Source organism: Centruroides vittatus, unplaced genomic scaffold (genome assembly GCF_030686945.1).
Source record: "Centruroides vittatus isolate TY-2023 unplaced genomic scaffold, ASM3068694v2 contig_970, whole genome shotgun sequence".
NCBI classification, from domain to species: domain Eukaryota; kingdom Metazoa; phylum Arthropoda; class Arachnida; order Scorpiones; family Buthidae; genus Centruroides; species Centruroides vittatus.
In genome coordinates this window covers 3,294,609-3,317,917 of record NW_027122643.1, presented here as the reverse complement: position 1 = coordinate 3,317,917, position 23,309 = coordinate 3,294,609, and the positions used below count along the sequence as shown (strand labels likewise).

The following is a 23,309-nucleotide window of genomic DNA, read 5'->3' as shown; positions in this document are numbered from 1 at the left end:
TAGGAAACAATATTCTTCACTTATTTTCTCATATACTTTTATTTACAATTTATGCTATAGTATTAGATTGATAAACAAATGCTCCTACTCATCTGTTTATTCTATGAAAAAATCTATAATTTCCAATCATTTAAAACAAAAATTGATAGGTATATTAATTTCTCTGGAATCACCAACCAGTCCTAGACTTAACTACTTTAAGTAATACACACATTTTGATATCCAATGGCTACAGGAGGATTACACATGGTTCAGTATTCAAATCTTCAATGTAAATATATGCGAGACTAGTAAGTAATGTACATGTGTTATATGACTTCAAATGAGCAATGTAAGCCTCCTAATGTCATTGTGGCTGTATGCCATTCTATTTTGTATAGTTTTTAATTTAATTTTATATTCTATTTCTATAAATTTATCCTTCCTTCCAATTTCCTTCGTTTATTTGTTTTGAACTTCCGAGAACTCGGACTCACCCCTAGCCCACCAGGAGGTAGAGTGAAAACAATAGTCTGCAACGAGGCTGGAGGGGAAAATCAAAATTCCAGTACACATTCTTGGGCTGGACACAGGAGGCAATGGATGTGTGGCAGCAAGGCTCGTAAGTGGAATCTGATGAGCGCTGTAAAAAAGGAGACCGTAGAGAATGGATCAAGAAGAAAGTAGATTGATAGATCTGGAGAAGAACTCTCAGAATGCCAATTTGCAAGAGAACAGAATGTTCAAGACTCAGAAGTTGAGATGAAGAAATACTTGGAACACTCGCCGATAAATTGGGTACCCCTATCCTGTTATTCTTCTTACTTTCCCTTCTTCTATCCACCTTCTATTAAATTAAGTTAGATTAGGAATCGTGAGAGAGACTGTTAGACACGAACCATTGTCGGGTTAGTAGTTGGGATAAGACCAACTACCTGGATCACTTGTAACGTTGAAACCGTCAGAAGGTAGAAGGGATTGTACAACAGCGGGAATCCATAAAGAAACTGTATATATATATATTTAAAGTGCGAAATTAAATTTGTTTAATTGGATCATGCATTGTGTCTTCCTTTCGTGCTGCACCTCTAATATCATTTTATAGTGAAACTTTGGTATATTACCAAAAGTAGTTAAGACTAGGTCTTAAGTTGGGAAAATATACAATTTATTTTATTAAAAATATTATATAAAAATACGATGAGTTTTTATGATACAAGTATTATCTCTGTGTAAAATTCTGAAATATTTTTAAACTGTTTTAAATTTTTGACAAATAAAATTTATTGTCACCTTATTCTTCCTGACCATTTCATTAATGTTTCTAATTGAATTAACTGTCAATATAAACAGTAATTACAATAATGTTTTTCTCATAATTATAATTTGTTCAGATAATACTTGTTATTTCATTCTGTTAATTACTAATTTTAATATCAAAAATATAATATATGATTATTATAACACAAATTGGTGATAAATATTTAACATACATTCATACATAAACTAAAGGCAAAAATTAAAATATAAAATTTTAATCTTACCTAAGGCGAAAATGTTCTATATTATACATAAGACAAAATCCTCCTTGTCTGCCACAATGCGCTTTCCATAAGATACAAGTGGAATCAATAACATTTCCAAACATAATGGGAGAAGGAATATATCCTAAACATTTCAAATTATAATTAATGTAATTAAATATAAATATGCAATTTTTATATAAATTTAATAAAACAAGAATTTTAAAAAGAATGAAATAGAATAATTTTTTGTTCTTTCAGGAAAAGATTATTTCTATAGATTAATTCATAAATATTATAATTTGTTGTGAATACATACCAAATACTCTAAAAATAACAAACTGCATTCCAAGAGCAAATGACCTTTCTTCTTGACTTACAGACCTGTAGAAAAAAATTATTTATAAATTAAAATTTATTTATTTTGATAAATCACCTGAAGTGTCTGTAAGCTTTGTACTTTTAAGAACAATTTCTAAGAGTAAGAAATAATTTCTTTCTTTATTTAATAGCAGCAATGGAAAATAAATATCTGAAAATGCTTTAACAAAAAAACTTGAAAAAATCATGATGATAAAACTATTTTATTTCTAAATACCGTATATCTCGGTGGATAAGACGACCTTCAGATAAGACGAGGTATAAATTTTCGTCGAAGTTTTATAGTTTTAGCTTATATCTGTCCTATAAGACGACCCCAAACTATCAACGGCCTATGAATTTAGTTTAGATCAGCGATCATCATCTGGATAATAATACTGTACAGCGTATACGAAATTATGTCGTATTTGTAATTTTTCAAATGAACAAATTTATTTTCTTGCATCTGGCAGCACTGCCTTGCGATTGTTGCAAGCATTCGCACTGATTCGGCATTCGGGTAATGACCTTGACTATTCACAAAAACGTCGTATGGGTTGTTCTATTTTGTGCACATACCCTACTCTTTACTAATAAATAATTACGGTTTGTCCGGTTTTTTATAATGGTTTTAATTTATATAAATTTCAATCTAATTTTTTATATCTGTTCTATAAGACGACTCCGGATTTTGAGAGCCTTTTTATGATTCAACTATCATCTTATCCGCCGAGATATACGGTAGTTAACATTTAATAAACCTTAAAGTATCTTGAGAAAATTGTAGACTTTTATTATTTTGCAAAATGACAAAAAATCAATAATATATGGAAAGAAAACACTAATGCAATCTATATAGATTACTGATTACTTGGAAATTTTCAACAGTTAAAACAAATACTTTAATGCTTTATATTGATGACTTTTATTATTATAATCCACAATTTAATAGTATAAAGTATATAAAAATACTAAGAATGAAATATTAAAACTCTGAAGAGACACTATTCATATTTTGTTTTAAGTAAGTATATTGGTGCTACATAAGTTAACTGATGATACACAATCAATGCTTATGTGAAACTAATTTAAAAAACTTATTTTAAGAATTTAAATAAATAATTTTAATTAAAAATCTGTTTTATTATTAATTATGTTTTATTGTATCAAACATACAATTATTAATTATCATCAATTTACAAAAGAATATTTACTTAAATGATTCAGAAATGAACTTGTTTTTTTATTTTATTTTATGAAAAAGAAACTTGAAAAAAATATTTGCACTGAAATTTTTCAATTTTTTAAACTTTTCTTTTTAAAAATTATCATCTTTTGATTGGAATTCAGTATAATTATGTTTAAAATATTAATTATTATTATTATTAAGTAATGCAAAAATAATAAGGAAAAATTATTTTCTAACTAAATATTAGTTATGAAACACACAATTTCAACAAAGTCTATAAACAAAATTAACACAAGTTGAATAGAATTGTCGGATTTTTTTATTTATTCTTAATATTAATATGATTAAATAATTATTAATTTATTTTTTGCATGCAGCATATATGAATGATTTTCAACAGGTGGTGATGCATGCAATGTTAAGAGATTTGATAATTATGTATATTGAATTATGGTTAATTCTCAATTAATACATTAAATTTCAGCAACTTTTAACATTTAATTATCTAATTCTAGATTGTTAATTATATTCATCTAAACAGATTGTTTTTTATACCAACATTTTCTCAATCAGTTAGATTCATCATTGAAGCTGATAGAATATACATGCACTCATAAAACAATTGATAAAGAATTTGAATAAAATGTATTTAACATTCATATTAAATCCAGTATTATTATTTATGTATTGATAATGAAATTTCTTGAAACTATCTAATAATAGTTTATCTTACTTAAAAGCTTAAAAAGAAAAACCTCAAATAGAAGAAATGAAATATATAATTTATGACAAACAAATCATTTTAAAATATATAATTTGTAACAAAGTATAAATTTAATTCAGAATACATTTACATCTATATTTAAGTAACAGATTCATGTCATACAATAGATTTACCTTAAAGTAATCATTAGCAGAGGCATTTGGGTTATGGACACTACCAGAGTCATGATGAATAAAAGCACCATGAATGGAATCATTGCTTGACAAACTTGAGGACAGGGTCCACTTGTAGCCAGAGGAATGGCAGTAACTTCCTGAGTCAATGTGGAGTTAGTTATAATACAGGCACAATTGGTATAACTCTGGAAAAACAAATTATTATAGTTATGTTTATTTTAAAATTTAATTTTTTTTTAATATAACTATGCATATAGATTCAATATTTTAAAGTGAAAATTATTATAATAATTTTAAAATTAAATTCATAAAAGTAGGAAGTAGACCTACAATATATATGATTTCTGGTAAATATCTTCACTGTAATGTTTCCATTAACATAAAATGAGTCACATATTAATTACTTAATTACACATAATTAATATAACAAAAATTTAATTAAAATATTAAAATGAAAATCTGACCAGAAGTCAAGTAATTTAATGCACTTCTATTACTCCATAAGCTGAATAATTTGATCAAATTAGGATTGCTAAAATAAAATTGCCAAAGTTTTATGACTATCAGTCAAGTATGTTATATGTAATGAAAAAATACCTAATATTTTATATTGTATGTTTGTGTATTTTAGTTTATTTAACGTAATTATTAATTATACGTGGTACGATCCAAAAGTTTGGGGACTGCAGTAATCTATGACAACAAAAGCATGTATTTGAAGTTACAGCGTATGAAATGGATTCTACCAAACCACTTCTACGTGTTCAAGTTAATTTCACCCATGTCATGTGATTAAACCGCAAGTGCTGCTGTTTTTTCTGGAGATAGTTACCTTTGTTCTGCGACGTAATCAAAGTGGAGTTTCAAGAACAACCTCCAACATTAAATTTTGTCAGCATTTAGGTAAAACACCTATGAAGACTTTAAAACTGCTAAGAAAGCTGTATGATGATTCTACCATGGCAAAGTCGAAATGTTGGAGGTTGTTCTTGAAACTCCACTTTGATTACATCGCAGGACAAAGATAACTATCTCCGGAAAAAAACAGCAGCGCTTGCGGTTTAATCACATGACATGGGTGAAATTAACCTGAACACGTAGAGATGGTTTGGTAGAATCCATTTCATACGCTGTAACTTCATATATAATATATATTATATATAATATATATAATATATATTCAAATATACATGCTTTTGTTGTCATAGATTACTGCAGTCCTCGAACTTTTGGATCGTACCATGTATATTTTATACTTAATCTAATTACAAATTTAAAAATAGTCTAAAATGATATAAAATTTGTATAAAAAATGCCTTATTAATTATTATAAATAAAATATATATATATATATATATATATATAATTACTTTAAAATTACTCCAAGATTTGCTTCTGATAACCACTGAAAATGATAATGTCAGTTATGTGCAAATAAGGAATGTTAACAAAGAACAACTGTCTAACTTTAATCATCATTTACAGAAATTAACATTGATTTCTTCAATAAATTATAATGTTTTCTTATATGAAATAATACATATAAGCATAATGAAAATGTTTAACATACAGGGTGATTTTTGATTCCTGCAAAACTTTAAACTTTAATAACTTTTCAAGTATATGAGATAAAAAGTAAATTCAAAAAGCATATTATACAGAATTTATCGCCATTTAATGAATTAGGTTTGCAAAATTTGCTCACAATAATAGTTCTTTATCGAATGCTTAAAAAATCAGTTATGATGATAAAGGTTTTTTTTGGAATCACCATTATTTCCTTTTTTATTGTGTCTATCAATTCTTCAATAGTTATAAGAGCATTGTGATATACTCTATATTTAAGATAAACCTGTGTGATTTCTTTTTTTATGGGGCTAAGTCTGAGTTATAAGGCAGTAACTCCATGCTGCCACCAGCATATTTTTCGTAATCTAATCTGATTACATGCTTCTCAAATATACTGTAAAGGCTTTTGAACACTTGCTTTGTGTGATGCAGACTTGCATCATCTTGCATAAACCAGGCATAATGATGTTTATACCCAACAAGTATTTTGGGATAAAACTTCTTTTCCAATAATTCAACATTACTTTTACTGCATATGTTCTTTTCAAAGAAGAATGGTCTAATAACTCCACTAGCACTGACAGGAGTATTAGAATTTTGATGATAATTCTTTACAATAAACACACATTGTTTTAAAGTGAGCCCCACCATTTTGAAAATGACTTAACATTAATCAATCATCGACGTCAAAAATGTACTATATAATACTTTTTGAATTTTATTTCTCTCTCATTCAGTTGAAAAGTTATTAAAGTTTTGCATGAATTAAAAATCATCTTGTATGTCTACAATAATATTTATGCATTATTGTATTTTTCTAGAATTGCTGATGACGAGTCTCTCTTATGACAATCAAAAATAATTTGTTTATTCTACAGATTAACTTGCTCAACTCTGAGTGCCAACCAGAACTGTGAATTTTGGGTGGAGAAAGTAAAAATGTATTGACTAAGTTTATGGCAAGTTGTGAAATCAAATTAAAAATTTATATTTAAGTCTAAACATAATCTGATGTTGATCAAATGACTTACAATACTTTTAACATTACCAATACACATTGAGCTCTAATGAAGAAGTTGGAATGGTTTGTGTACTAATTCCATAGAATCCTACAGATCTGATGATAATTAACATTTATACTATTTGAGTAAATTTACTTGTGATTGATAAGTGAAACTTTCATTATAATTATTATTAAATTTATAATAATAAAATTACTAATATTAAACCATATAGATTTGTCATTGGAATTCTGTGACAATAGTCTGAGTATTACAAATACAGAGTATAATCCACTTATTGTAACCGCTTTGAAACTTGACTATACCATCAACATTAAGGTAAGTAAATAAGACTACAGTTAGTGGATTTTAATTTTATTCACTCTGACAATAAAAAAAAAAGTATAATTCTAAAGTTTATTAATAAATATGTAATTCATCCAAAGTTAATAATGCTTCAAAAAGTATCTGTAAAGTTGTTTACTTGCTATCTTTGCATCATCATCTTTGACAATAGATAGTAGCATTTGTTACTTCAGTTTATACACTAACTTAAACTACTGTCTTACAAGATGATTGAAACAATTAACATTTAAAGCAGTGGTTAAGATCAACAACAGTAACAGCAAGTCTAATAACAGTTACATGTTATCAGCCTTAGCGTTGAGTCCAATAGACATATTTAAGCTATCTTCCAGTCTATTTACCTGAAGATGATGTTAATCAAAATTTGATTATCATCATTATTATACAGTAAACTTTACTTATTGTGATCTGTAAAGTATCAGAACAGAAAAGTTGACATCAAATTTTATATCTTTATAACAATAAATATAATGATATAAATAGCATTTAAACTAATAATTCCATCTACAAAGTTGAATAATATTTTTAATGTCAAATTCTAATGTTATATTCAAAAAAATTATTTCAAAAAAGCATTATTAGAACTAATTTTTTTTTTTTGAAGAAACAAATACATACCTTTGACTATTTTTCAATATTCAAATAAACCTTAAAACTGATTTATATCAGCAATAACACAAACTAATGTTTTTGCTTATGTAACTCTGTCAAAATTTTGAAAATGTTACGATGCCAAAACTTGTAAACAAACAAAAAATATACAAACTAACAACACTAAAGATACTGAATCTCTGCCAAGTGCATGGCTATTTAAATGAGTCTTTATTACTACTTTATAACATATTTAATCAAAACATTAAAAAGAATCAAATTTTATTTTCAAAAACCTGATGACAATTATATAATTACATCAGGTTTTGGACATTAAACTCTGTTATTGGCTAATTAAAATTTTAATTCATACATGAAGTGTTTGATTGTTTATTTGTTTATTTTTAAATATCAATTTACCTAACCTATAAAAAAACTTAAAATTTATATATCAATAGATATAATTTGAGAAACATACAAATGGACGGTGACCTCCTTCTGCTTTGCAACCGGCATGACATGGAGAGAAATAAGTGATACCATTTCTTCCGCACACGGGCTCTATGTCATTAGGGCTGCATCGACAACCCATATTACAATCAGCTGTGAGATTTACTTGGAATGTTTCCAATTCAGTACTGGAATAACATATTTGGTAAATTAAAATCTTGATTAACCGTTATAAAAAATTAAAATTTCTCTTAAAAATTACACTTACTTGTTGAAATATGGTAACGTGGCTCCTGCCATTCTGATATTGTCACAGCCCAAAAAGTATAACAATGTATACAGTCCCATACACACCAAATTGAAGAAAAGAACAAATTGTATTGCTCCTATAAAATTAATATTTTAGTTAATTATGTAATGAAATTAATGAGATAATATTTTTTAGAATTTATTTTCATCAATTCCATGATACACTAATACTAGAAATTTTAATATCATTTTTGTAATTTATTCTGCAAATTATTTTAATATTGTCAAAATGAATGAATGGATTAGAGTAAAATTATATGAAATACAAAAATAACTTTTATTGTAAGGATAAATGCCATTTTGTATTATAATATTGTAATATAATATATTGTATATTATATTTGTAATATTGTAATATAATAGTGTACAATTATTTTATAATAATGCATGAAGGATATAACAACATAATAGTAACAGTGTATAAAAAACTATATGACAAAGTCTTCTTCATACTGTGATAATATATGAAATGAATAGCAATAAGCAATGCTGTTTATTTTAAAAATATTTGTTACAATATTATCATATGTAAGATAAAAAAATCATAATACATATACTGTAGCAATTCCAGAAATATTTCCTTATACAATTTATAAATTTATGTAACTATCAAGTTTAGAAAAAAAATTTAGTTTTAATATGAATAGATTAGAACTCCTCAAATAATAAAATGTTGTGAATTTTTGCTTGCTTTATTTTATATTATCTACTAATATTAATTAAGTTAAATAATTCTTTCACAAAAACATTTTTCAGTTTCTGCCTAATGAAATTAAATATTGGTTTGTTATGTCATTTGGAAACAGACAAACCTTTTGGTTGCAGCTGAAATCGCTTCAGGAGGTATCCTCCCATAAATATACCTACACATGCTCCAGGAATGGCAATGCCTCCTAAAAAATAAATAAATATATTTTTTTATTATATTTTAAAATAATTTATATAATACTCATAGTAAAATAATATCCTGTTATACATTAAATTATTATTAAATAATTAATAACCTGATAAATAAGATAAAAATTAATTAGAAATACATATAAGATTCATTATATATATTTAAATACTAAGATACTAAAAGATATTAATTCATAAGGTACTAAAAATAATATTTCTTATATAGTATAAATACTTACTATAACTACTTATGAAAAACTCAAATTTAAAATTTCTTTATTTTTAATTATCATGTTGTTATAATTTTTTTTAAAAAATTAATAGTTATAATTTTTATACATGTAAATTAAAGCACATTTATTTTACTTCTGATTAAAATAAATAAATTAATATTTTATCTATTTCTTTTAGATCTAAATTAATTATAAATCATCTGATGAAATTCATTTTACATTGTTAATAATGGTAGAGTATGGACCAAAGAATACTTAATTTTATAACTTATATAAGTCATCCTATTGTCCTATACAACTTAATAGGATGTGACTTAAATGAATAGTTGAATAATATAAATGATTATGTTTAAGAAATAAAGGGTCTTCCAAGAAGGGTTATAGGGTTTTAGTTGTTTACAAAATACAAATGATTTAATATATGAGTGATTAATTTATTTCACATTAAGTAATGATCCGTGACAATTATACTTTGATGATGATATATAAATGTCCCCTATGACTATATCTACAAATATCTATCTGGTGATTGAAATTCTCAGTAACCTTTTGGCATGTTTCTGGTGTAATCTCTCAAATAGATGACAAATGTGTTTAAGATCAGCAATGGTTTGTGGATTTTTAGCACAGACTCTTCCTTTCAGAAAACCTCAAAGGAAGAAGTCTAGTGACATCAAATCACATGGTTTTGGAGGCCAATGACATCACCTGTATGAAAAATTATTTGCCCTGGAAAAATTGATATTGTGAGATAAGCAGAGGGTCAGAGGTTTATCCTCGCTGACCACTTACACTGCACGGGTTGGCAAAACCCGATCTCGTTGTTGTTTCAGATGGCTAGGAGGGCAAAAAAGTGAGTGGGGAGGTGCGATCGATAAGTCGACAGGCGTCTTGGATTGACAGGAGACAGATTAACAAATAAAACATTTATTGAATAACTAGAACAACATACAAGGCGATTACAAGCTATTCTACTGTACTATGCGGTTATATGCAAGTAGATATAAAGCTCAACAAGTTCTAAACAAACAGGTGGCTATGAGCTAAGCCTATTGCCATTGAGGGAGAGAGAGTTTACAAAGGTCTTAACAAAATACCTCTTGGGGTGAGATTGGACGATATAATGCGATGAATGGCAGTTGCCGACGATGTGGAAGAGTTGCTGTAGGTCTTCTCCGACGGGACTTCGTTCCTGGGCATGGAGACAGACACAAGTACAATAATAACTTCCTATGTGAGCGCCTCAAGTTTCTGGTGGCGCGAGCTTTTATAGTGTTAGTGTGGGAAGCGGTTGGTTGTTGACGATGACTTGTGAATTCTTGACAGCTAAGTGTCAACTTTCCCACCTAACTGTTGATAGTTACTGCAGACCTCTGCTCCGTTTCTCCGCGAGGACTTTTTTCTCTCAGTGATTGTTTACAATAATTTTTGAACAAAAAATAAAAGTTTTCTTTCATTTACACAAATTTTCCCGCTAAAATCCGTGGTCTCACAATATGTAACAAAGTGATATTGTCATGAGTTGTGTGGCAAGTCAAATCCTCCAAACAATTGATGGTGTTAGTTGTAAGTTTTGCAAATAATGCAAAATTGGCATTCTTGGATCCCATTCAACACTTTCACACACTGCATTGATGTTTTCATTTATTCTGGCACTCCTCAGCCTACCAGGTATTAGACAATTAAAAACTGCAACAGTCTCTTCAAATTTTGTGATTAGATTACAAATTGTGAGCTCTATTGAATGCCAAACACATCACACAATCTTTGATGAGTATTTTTTAAAGAATACTTCTGGTAATAAGTTTTTTAAAAAAAGGTGTGAATTTCTTTTCTGACATTCCCTCCAGTTTCTGTATTTTGGTTACATTGTAATAAGTTTTTACAATAAGAATGTATTCTTATTGTAAAAATTTATTACAATGTAACAAATATTACCAACATTCTATACATAGCCATGACTGAAATTGTCAAAAATTATATGTATGTCAGATTGTACAAAAAACAAAATAAACATCAGCTACAGATGATGATTGTGAGGTATAAATAACTGAAATCCTAAAATAAAGAACTTACTGGAATTGGTAAAATAAAATGAAAACACCACCTTTCACAAATTTCCAGCAAACAGATTGTTATTGTCTGCGCAACTGCAAAAATCTTTCCGTTCTCTTGCTTTTGTAAATTTGAATTATTAGTTCATTCTTTTTATTTTTGTTCGATTAACTGAAGAAGGCTGATAAAATCAGTTGAGAATGTTTTTATATGATTAAATTTGTTGCTGGAAATTTGTGAAAGGTGTTGTTTTCATTTTAACTGAAATCCTATAGTGCTTTTTGGAAGACCCTTTATATTTTACAAAACCGATATTATATACAAGTATAATCTATTAGTATTAGAATTATTAATTTTTTTTTATTTTGTTAACTACAGTTTTTTAATATTAATTAACATACCTATGTATAATGAATATATTATTAACAGCAAATTTCCTTACCTGTAAAAATATTTGCTTCTGATTTTCCAATACTAAATTGTGTTTCCAAATATTTTGGAAGAAATATAACAAAACCACTGACTATTGAAAGTTCCATACAAGAACCAAGACAAGTCACAACATATATGGGATTGCACAGCAACCTCCACATGGAAGCAGGAATATCTATAACAAAATAAAGTTAATAATAATATATATTCAAACTCAAATATATTTTATTTATGCAAGTATAAATTATGCATTTAAAATTGTCCAAATAATATCCCTCAACTTTGAATTTTAAAAATGGCTATAAATAAAACTCACTAACTTTATGCAAGCCTTGCATTCAATTGTGAAAACTGTTGCAAATGTTTTCAGTCCACACCTAGAATTTTCCTCAGGTAATTTCTTCAAAAAAAAAAAAAATTACATCCCTCTGGTCCTGGCATTCTAGTTTGGAATGCATAAAGATTCTCTTCTATTCCAGCACTGGAGAGATTCAATTTTTTAAAGAAATCTTCTGAGGAAGATCCTAGGTTCGGACCAAAAATGTTTAACAGTTTTTGCAATTAAATGCAAGGTCTTAATAAGGTTAGTAAATTTTATTTATATTGATTAACACCTTGCTGTTATAAAGAAAATTACTTTATTGATAATAGCTTTTAATATCCTGAATATTGCTCATAACAGATTCAATAAATTGTTCTCTTCTGGTATGTTCTCTTCTATCATTAAACATTATTCTAAATACAGTGGAACCTTACTTAACAAGCATAATTCATTCCAGAATCTTACTCGTAACGCAAAACATTCGTTAAGTGAAACAATTTTTCCCATATAAATTAATTAAAATACAATAATGCATTCCATGCTGAAAAAGAATACTCAAATATTTTATGTATAATGTTTATTCAAAGAAAATTATACAATATACAGTATTTACTGTATAATTATTAAATTTAATATGAGATAGCAGCATAACTGCCTACCTCTAGTCAAATTAATTCATTTCTAATATTTAATTATAACCTTTATATAGCCCAAGAATTTGCATATCATTTGGAGTGTTTATTATATAACCGGCTATAGTTGTTGATGTTTACCTGTAATATGTTTGAACACAAGTTTGGAAAAATGTGTGATCACAAATAACACTAAGATGCTAGAGGAACAAGTGCTAAACTCAGACTGATGTAGCATGTGCACAATCCAGGACTTCCCCTCTCTTCATCACTCATTAAGCAAAATGTCGCTTGTTAAGAGAGTCATTTTTTTACAATTTGTTTTGTTCATTATGCAAATTACTCATTACAAGAGGTGCTCATAAAGCAAAGTTCCACTGTAATATGTTCTTTAATATTTGTTGGTTTTTACATTTCGCTATGAAATGCAAAATTAAGCTTGTATTAAAATAAATATTTTTGAAAATTGGTACAGTTGCATTTAAAACTCATCATTTAAAATTTACTCAAATTTTAGACCAGAGCTCTGCAACCAGTGTGCTGCAGCACTATGCCTTCAAGAAATAAAAGCACAGAGTTTAAGATGGGCACATGAATATAATAAATACATACTGATTCAAAAGGGAAATGTCTTGCCACTGACATTTGTAACAGAAGGAATTCTAACAAGCTTCAAATTTTTATACTTTTGCAATCATATTTCAAAAAATCTCTCTACATGTAAATTGCAAATCACATCTCACAGTCACCATTTCAATTTTTGTGAAGTGACAAATAGATGATGTCTCTGTTGCATGTACTGTACCTAAGATTAGGGAGTCAAGACCCTGATCACATGCTTTTCATGCTAGAACTAGGTGATACATTGTCTAGGGTGGTTTCCATGTTGTTAAGAAATAAAACAGAAATAAGAAAATCCACTATAAACTAATTTCAAATATTTTTATATTGTCACAAGTAAAAAAAACCATAAATCAATATTGTTTTTTGGTATGTATCAATACTTTGTAACCGCTATATTTTTTGTATATTTTTATTTGTGATGTGCCATGGAATTCAAGGAAACATCTAGGTGTGCTGTGCATAACAAAAGGTTGCAGAACACTGTTATAGACAATTGATAATTGGATTAACTGAACTAAAATAGTCTTGAGTGTGTTCCACATAAAAAAAAAAAAAAAGCAGTCACATTTTTCATCTTTTTATATTTCAGTTACATTTATGAAGCATCAATAAATTTTCATTAATTGGCTTTATCAGTGTTTTCCAGTAAAACTACAGATAACCAAAAATACAGAATAAACCAAGCCAATATTTTTTGAACAGTTAGTTATAAAAATTTCTGTATTCCTAAAGATTATTTTATGCTGCAGAAACTCTCTACCTTGGAATTCACCCAGCAGAATGGTGAAAGTTCAGAAAAACAAACATTTTCAGTCTTCTATGCTTGACACATTCAAACACCAAAACATTAAACATTCCATCTATTTGAAATTTGTGATCTGAAGCAGATCTTAGAAGAGGACCAAAAGCATTCATTTTTCTTGCACCATTCTGCTGGGTGAATACCAAAGTAGGGAGTTTCCATGGTATAGAATAACCTGTTAAAAAAGCAAGCATTTTTATTTTACAGATTTTGTATCATAAAGCTAGATTTTTCTAATTTTATTGAAAATAATGAAAATTCATAATGCAATTAATGTGTAAAATAAACAGACAATTTTAATTATTGATTCATACTTGCAATAGTACTTTTTCAATACAAAAATTAAAAACTTTATAGAAAAAACATTTTGTAGTTCACATCTTAATATACTATAGTTATTGATTATTATTGAAATATTAAGATAGACTATTTATAGTGTATCTTAATATTTTAATGCATTCACATTTCCTTTTATAAATTTAAAATTAATTTGTCCACTATATCAGAAGCATATATCCTATCTATATTATGAAAATAACTTTAACAAATATTTTTTTGAATGATAGTGAATCATTTCTCAAGTGATATGAAATTAATAGTATTACCAACCATTCAGCCTATTAAAAGCTTTTTAATTGCTAAACATAACAGATTGCCATTATTTATTGAAAACATCATTTGCTTTAGAAATTAAATTACCCAATCTTACCATAGGATTAGGTTACTTTAATTATAGTTTTTATTTATAGATTAAGCATTCAAGAACTAATGATATTTTCACCAGCATAAAATATCTTTTTGTTGAAGGGCTATGTTATAGAAAGAAAATATTTAGAGATATTGAAACTTTTAATAGTTAATCTTTAAACTCTCACTCAGTTTGGCTAATCTTTCTGTTGAAACTTTAATGCCATGTCTGGAATCCAAATGTAAATAGAAAATAGGGAAATAGCTAATGATTATTGTATTTGTTTGGTAGAAACATTCTAATAATTTATATCTATCACCTATATAAATTTTACTGTAGCTTGTCAGGATAAGAGGATTTCTATATTCAAAGATCATTTATATAAATGTCTCTCTGAATATTTTTTCTTATTAGAATTAAATTACATGTTCTATTTAAAATTAAAAAAATGGTGATATTAGGAATTGCTTATTATTATTTTACTTTCAATGTTAAAAGTTTTCTTTTAATAGATATTTAACAGCTAATAAATGCTATCTATATATACTACAGATGAAATGCAGGGCTTAAAAATACTTGATTTATTAAACTAAACAATCCTCTTACGTGAATACTGGTATATTCATAAATTAACACTCATAAAATCTTGAAGTCGTTTTCATGAATCGTTTTATTACTGGACTTCAAAATTTTATGAGTGTTAATTTACTTGATTTATTACTTAAGAAATAATGTCAAAGTTCATCAATAAAGCAAGCTTATAATATTATATATTTATTAAATATTTTATTTAAGTTTATTTAAAATATACTCAATGGAATTATTACTAAATGAACTTCATTTATATAGTTTTAGATTTGACAAATTTTCATTAATTTCTTAATACAAATGTTTTGCTACAAATTGAAACATAAATAAATACCATGTTCTCAAAAATATCTTAAAAACTCAAAGCACTTCAAGTCAAAATCACATAGAAAAATAAAGAAAATGCAACTGTCTTTTAGCATTATAAAGAGCTTAATTGAACAAAATTCATACAAGTACTTTTGACAAGTGTATTACTGTCATCATCAGACAAAAAAACAGTGTCATTGTTTGAATTTAGTTGTGTGTGGTAAACTATTTCAAATCATTTAACAAAAAACTTTTTCAAACTAAATATACAAATATCAATAGGCTTAATATGCTCTTCAACATTCTTGTTTGTTTTTGCACTTCTTAAAATAATTTTTTGCCACATTATTAATTTCAACAAATAATTTTTATTACTTGCCTTTAATATCTTTGCCATATTGTTTCTTTTTTTGAATCTCTTCACTATATTGAACAGATGATGGTTCAGTGTGAACATTATGTTCATAATGACCACTATGACTGCCTTGACGATCCACACTTGAACTCATACCAGGTTTTAACCTTCTCATCAGAAATTCTATTTTTTCACTTCTCAACAATCTCTGTTTTTCTCGCTTTAAAATTTTTGGGAAAGCAAAGAATGGTACTGCAACCTGAAGTGTAAATGAAAGCAAAAAATATAAGAATATGAAAATTTAATTAATTTTTCCTGCAAAAAATATTGAAAGTTAAAAACTTCACTAACATAACAATGACATATATATATATAATACTTTAATATAATAAGTTATATTATATTATATTTTATTTTATTTTAAGAATATAATTAGGATGAACAAATGTCAGTTTTTAAAATTTCAAATCTACATCCTAGAGAATTATCTCTAAGATAAAAATAATAATTGGATATCATAATTTTATAACTTTAAATAAACTGTATTCAGTTATTCTTAAGTTAATTTATTAATTATTTTAATTTGATTAAAATAAACTAGTATATAATTTTAAATGATTTTTATTATAAATGAAATAAAAACTTGCAACAGAGTTGAATTAAAGATTCAACTCTGTAAATAGGAGAAATATTTTATACAGTGTTTTTGAAAGGTATCCCCTTTTAATAATATGTTCTATGGGTCATAAAAAATTCCATATAAATAAAAGTCTGAAAATGCTTCCTTTCGAAATTACAATAATTTTAAAATTAGCTGTAATTAAAAACTTTTACATAATACAAATTAATAGCAGCTATGATTTTGATATCTATATTTTTCTATGTTTTCAAGTGGCATTTTAAATGTTCTTTAAAATACAATGAACCATTATGCTAACTCAGAAATGAAAGACATTCATTTTACATATGGTTGAGCTAATGGCAATATACATGGAGCACAATAACTGTACACAGAACTTTTCAAACTACTGTAATCTGAAAAGGAAGCATTTTTGGACCTATGTTTATATAGAAGTTTATCATTATAATTTATAGAACATGCTGTTAAAATTTGGCAAGACTTTGGCAGACTTTTTTTGACTATTTAAAAGTATAAATTACTAATTACAATAAAATCTTTTTAAAAATCTTATTTTTTTCTTATTTTTCAGATCAATTTGAAAATAAATTTATGCAAAGAATATAACACTAAGCTCTTTTGAAAAATATAATTCAATTTTTGTATTTATCCTAAATCTAGTTACTGTCTGAATAGTTAAATATCACCTCCAATAACTGATTATTATTATTTTATGGAAAATTTATAATGTAAAATATTTTCTCACATTAATAACAATTTACAGCTAATTAAAATTTTTGAAATTTATTATGCTACAAAGTATTATGTAATATGTTCTAAAATTAAATTTTAGAAGTTAGTTGCAAAGTCTAACACTTAAACAATAGAAACATGACAGTTAGACACAATCATGCACAGACATGCAATTATTTACTTACATAATTACTATGATTATTTAAACATTTATTGTGTCCTGAAATATTTGTAATTCTTCAAGTATGGCATTTGAATGCCATAGTCAAAGAATTCCTCCAACAAGTATGTAGTCCATTGTCAGACAACTTCTCTTGACTTCTGATCACTGCTCACTCACTGGCTGGACAAAAATTTCCTCATTTGAAGAAAAGATATGGAAATCTGAGGAAGCAAAGAATGGATGTTCAAAAATGTCTCATTAGAACTTTCCAGTAATGTTTGCATGTGAACAGTAGTATGAAGTAAGACATTGTCATGGGTAAATCTCATCACTTGTTCTGAATCACATGGCATAATTTCTGAAGCAAATAGCAGTAGTTTTCAGCACTACTTGACAAAAATTTCACCAGTAACATCTGTGATCAACAGAAGACTTCATTATGGTGCAGATTATTCACAAGGCAAGGCTAATATGAAGACTATTTTATCACACTTTGAATACTCATTGCTTCTTCACCATAAACATCCATAACTTTAAGAATGAATGGAACATATTTTGAGCTAAAAAAACTAAATAATCAATTTCTCCTTATTTAGCAAAATTTTCTACTTTACCTCTCATTTTGAAATGCTCAACAAAGACCATTTACAATAGAACACATTCACAATCGTGAATGGATATGTTAAACCTCTGCTCTTAGACACAAGCAAAAGCAAAACTTTATGGATAGGCCTCAAGTATTGATAACAAATTCATTATCTTGGGTGGTTTTTCAATTATTACATCGTTTTCTTTTGCTAACATGAACATATTTCATTTTATTTTTCTGTTTTATAAAGCTTGAGTTTAATTTGTATTTCAAAGGGTGACAGCATCACTCAGTATTAAGTGTGTTGGATTCAGCTCCCTTGACGGTTAATTTGGTGTTGATGGGCTGTGATGACCTCTTGCTAACCTATTTTGCATATTTCTTACTTTCATATTTTTTCCAGGTAGGTAATTTATTTATTTCTTTAATTTTTATTTGTTAGTTCTATTTTTATTTTAAATTCCATTCATTTTTACTGTCATGGCATCAGGTCATCACAGTTCGTACAGTTTGCTTACTAGTTAATTGTGTATGTTTGGAATACTATTTACTAATTATCACGTATGGGATTTTGTATTATGTTTTTGTAATTATATTTTTATACCGGAGATTTTATTTATGTACTGAAATTGTATTATGCAAAGAATGTTGCATATATGTAATGCTTTGTACAGAGATTATCTCTTTACTGTATTATATTTATGGTATTTGTTTCTTATGGGAACATCAGTCTGTCTGTCTTTCCTTAATCTCAAGAATGGTGTTAGATAAATGAAATTCAAGACCAGGTGTGGAAACCTTAGGGGCAAGAGGCTCCAATTAACTATATACGAACTTCCAATGCAAACTGGAAGTCACGTTATTTCAATTCGAAAATTTTCCACTGAAAGGAGTAAGATAGATGATAGGCACAACTTTCTTGCTAATGGAAAATTATGATGTACAGAGGCAAACCACTACTATTGATGATAACACTGGTCAACAGCCAAAAAGCTTCCAAAACCAAAGTAGCTAAATATTACTAATTCAAGGGTGCTGAATATGAATATGACAATAAAAATGTTAACTTGGCTCTAGCTTTTAAGATTTCAAACAAAATATGTCAAATCTTTGGAAAATTTGCCATTTTTCTGTAGTTCTTGAAATGTATTGCTCTACAGCTTGAAGTACATTTTCTTGAATGTCTGTGGAAAGAAAAGAGAAGAATTCTTATGACATCTCCGAATATAAGTTACAAATGATGCAAATGGAGACTCTTCATTGACTCCTCCAAGGTGAGCCTTAAAGCTGTTTTGTTACTGTTGTGTAACAAAAGCTTTCCATTGGCCATGCAAAGTACATGAAAGAATCGTATGAAAGCATGAAGCAACATCTTGCAAAAGTAAATTATCAAGAACATAAATGGAAGGTGTGTTATGATTTCAAAGTTATAGCATTATTACTTGGACTTCAGCTGGGGTCTGTTGTTTTCTCTGAGAGGAATAGCAGAGACTTAGTAGCACATTTCAAAAGCAGAGACTGACCACAAAGGAAATCCCTCAAACCTGAATCAAAAAATGTTGTTTCTAAACTGTTAGTAGAATGCAGTTTGATCATACTACCATCACTGCATATAAAATTAGGACTTATGAAAAATTGTCAAAACCATGGATTGAATTTAGTTTTCCAGAGAGACATTTCCAAACATTAGTGAGGCAAAAGTTAGAGGGGATATTTGTAGGTCCACAGATTTCCAAGCTTTTCAAAAATACACACTTTGACATCATACTAATAGGTGCTGAAAAAGAAGCTTGAAATGCTTTCAGGATAGTGGTAAACAATTTTCTTGGAATCCATAAAGCTTCTAATTACAAACTAAAAATTACAAATTACAAATAACATGCTGTTGTGTTATGAAAAGACAGGATGCAACATGTCATTGAAAATGCACAAATGCACTTTTTGCATTCTCACACTGACTTTTTTCCCTGAAAACTGTCTGTCAGTGACAAACATGGTGAGTGTTTTCACCAAGACATTGCTTGGAAATGGAAAAATAATACCAAGGGAAATAGAATCCGTCAATGTTAGCAGACTACTACTGGAACATTACATGTGAAACACTTGCAGATTCATATAAGAAGTCTGTAAATAAGTGTCATACATGTGAGTGATGTCCTGGGTATTTTATGCTTTCACTGTTTATTTACTTTTATGTATCAAAAAGTGTTCTGATGATTTGTGTTCCAACTTGAATGAAAATTACATTATGTGTACATATTCAGATGAATATTATGCAATTTATTAAATGTTGATGTACCTTGTAAACATGAGCTAATTCTGTTTTTTTATAACCATTTTTGAATTCAGCAAGTCAAAATTATTAAGAAACAGCTAGTTTCATTTCTGAAGGAAACAAAAAGTTTTTATTTGTAGAACTGTGTAATTTGAGGTAGAAAACATATTTTAAATTAAATAAATTTAAAATATGATTAAAAATAGCAGCTTGGCATTGTGACAAAGTCACAATAAATAATTGCTCGTTAATTATTAAAGATATTGTCAACTTGTTAATTCTAAAGCTGAAACTATCTTATAAATTAATTAATTATGTAAAGATTAATAGAATTAATTAATTTAGAATATAGTTTCAGCTTTAGAAATACTATAGGTAAATATAGAATTAATAGCTATAAGTAAATATACTATATTTTAATTCAAAGACAATTACATCAAAGAAAAACAGAGTTATTCCAAACTTTGAACCTGTTAAAGACATTTGATATAAAATTCTGTTTAATCTGACACAGACCACTGAAAGTAACTGAGAATGTTCGTTTTTTTAATCAGTGAATTGCTGGAAAATGAGAGGAAGATGTGAATTTTAGTATTTAGAAGATATCTCTAAACACACAAATGATTAGAAAAAATATCCTCCATTGATGGAAAATTTTAAAAATTGTCTTGCTAATTTATTATAATGTAAAATAAAAAGACAACAGATTACTGGTTAATAATGATAACACTTCTAACTCAATAACAAAAATAAAAAAATAAAAAAACTCACTTAAAAATCAAACATTTTCTTTTGTCCATGTTTAAAGGACATCAGGCTGGTGTTCTAATATGGAATTGCACAATTACTACCTCAGCCTGATGATGTCCTTTAAAAATGGATAAAACATTTGCTTTTTAAGTGAGTGTTTGTTTTGCTAGTTTTTTGGTTATTGAGTTAGAAGTTTTAATGTAAATATTTTTAATTACTCTTTTCAAACATAATTAACGATTTTGTAATTTATATGTTAAAATCACAGTCAAATTATAAAATAATAATCTAAAAAAAAAAACCTTATTTAATTATCAAATTTATCACAGTTATATTTTAAAATTTAGTCAATTATTGAAATTTTCAATTTAATGTATTATTGTTCATTTTATTCAGTTCATTATTAGATATATATAATTAGTAAATTATATTTAAATAATTAATTTTTATTTTATAATATTAATAATATTAATCTTTACCTAAATAGAATAATTTCTGAATGTTTATTGAAATATAAAGGTTCTTTCATAGGGGAATTGTTAACAACTTGTTTACAAATGTTATTAAGAAAAGGCAATTTACAAATAAAAAAATTATTGAATGAATAAGAATAAAGGCATTAAAAACATATTTCTTTAATATATTAAAAACACAAGAGAAAAACTAATTTTTTATCATATCTTTAGTAAAGAACAAGTTACTGAAGTAAAGAATCATCAATAATTTAAACTAAAAAAGTCACATAGAAATTTTTTCTTTAAGGAAAGTAATTATTTTAGATTTTACTGGTGTTACAGTACCAAGAGAGATGCAATTGTTATAATACATATGATACTTACTAGCATTAACAATAATCCATAGATCACAAATCCAGCCCACCAAGCTCCTACCCACCTTGGGTGACCAGGATAGATACCAGGAGGTACTGTATTGAAAAGGATGGAATTTTCATGGACAGAAAGCAGATATCCTCCTAGCAGAAATCCACAAACCAAACCAAATGCCACCATACTATACATACACCCTTTAAAAATAAAAAAAATTACTAATAAATAAAATATAGAAATTATATTAAAAAATACTTAAAAATAAAGTATTTTATTGACATTTTCTCTAAACAATAAAAATTATCTGTCTGTGTTGAAATTTATAATAAAACATTACATTTAATTGAATATATTAAAACTCTTTTATAGGACAGAGCATAAAAGTCTCCATTGATCAAATGTTTAAAAAACAAAATTACATTCAATTTTTTTGATAAAAAATTTAAATATAAATTTAAAAATGTTAAATGATTAAGGTACATCTAAAATAATAATAATAATTATCTTTAGCTAATCTGTTATTTAATAATTGATTTTTGTGCACTTTAAAAATTGTGTCAAATAGAACATTTTAATAGTCAATCAGAAAACATTAACAATACAAAAATATTCTTAGACATTCTTATAACTTTCTTAAAAGATATTCTAGCAAACAACATGAAAACTGAAGAGCTAAATTACACTAATTAACTATGTTCTATAAAAATATAATTAACATTTTTTTAAATTTAAATAAATAATTTGAAATGTTTCTCTACATGATGCATTCAAATTCTAATGTGTCTTTTTATTTTCATGCAATAACTAGGATACATGAGGGGAATAGCTATATTAAGTGAAGTTAGTGTCAGACCATTGTCCCATTGCATATCTTATCTAGAAACACTTTTATTATGACCTATTTGTGAAATTGATAATGGCAATATTCTTATTTCAAGAACAGCACATTATAATATCTGCTTTTGCATGGGATGACATGAAGCAAGATTCATCTTACTACTTCCTACTCTTTACCAAGGTAAATTTTGAATTTTTCCTTTTCCACAGGCTACATGCTCTTCATGATAAATTGTTTTCAAGTCAATCAGCAATTATTAGTGCCATTTATTAGTGGACAGAATATACCAACAAATAAGCATTTTTAGCTGACTTTCAGTCA

General features: G+C 27.0%; 1 protein-coding gene across 1 annotated transcript in view; it reads right to left on the bottom strand.

The window, feature by feature from the left end:
- Positions 1–23,309, bottom strand: part of Oatp30B (Organic anion transporting polypeptide 30B) — an 89,189-nt gene that overhangs the window by 6,855 nt on the left and 59,025 nt on the right. Inside the window, exons 8-16 of the mRNA XM_067282768.1 lie at positions 22,163–22,347; positions 16,199–16,433; positions 11,865–12,029; positions 9,050–9,130; positions 8,197–8,314; positions 7,957–8,116; positions 3,949–4,136; positions 1,822–1,886; positions 1,524–1,647 (exon numbers count right to left, since the gene is read on the bottom strand). Of these exons, the coding sequence (XP_067138869.1) occupies positions 1,524–1,647; positions 1,822–1,886; positions 3,949–4,136; positions 7,957–8,116; positions 8,197–8,314; positions 9,050–9,130; positions 11,865–12,029; positions 16,199–16,433; positions 22,163–22,347 (1,321 nt within the window). The remainder of the gene's footprint in view (positions 1–1,523; positions 1,648–1,821; positions 1,887–3,948; positions 4,137–7,956; positions 8,117–8,196; positions 8,315–9,049; positions 9,131–11,864; positions 12,030–16,198; positions 16,434–22,162; positions 22,348–23,309) is intronic.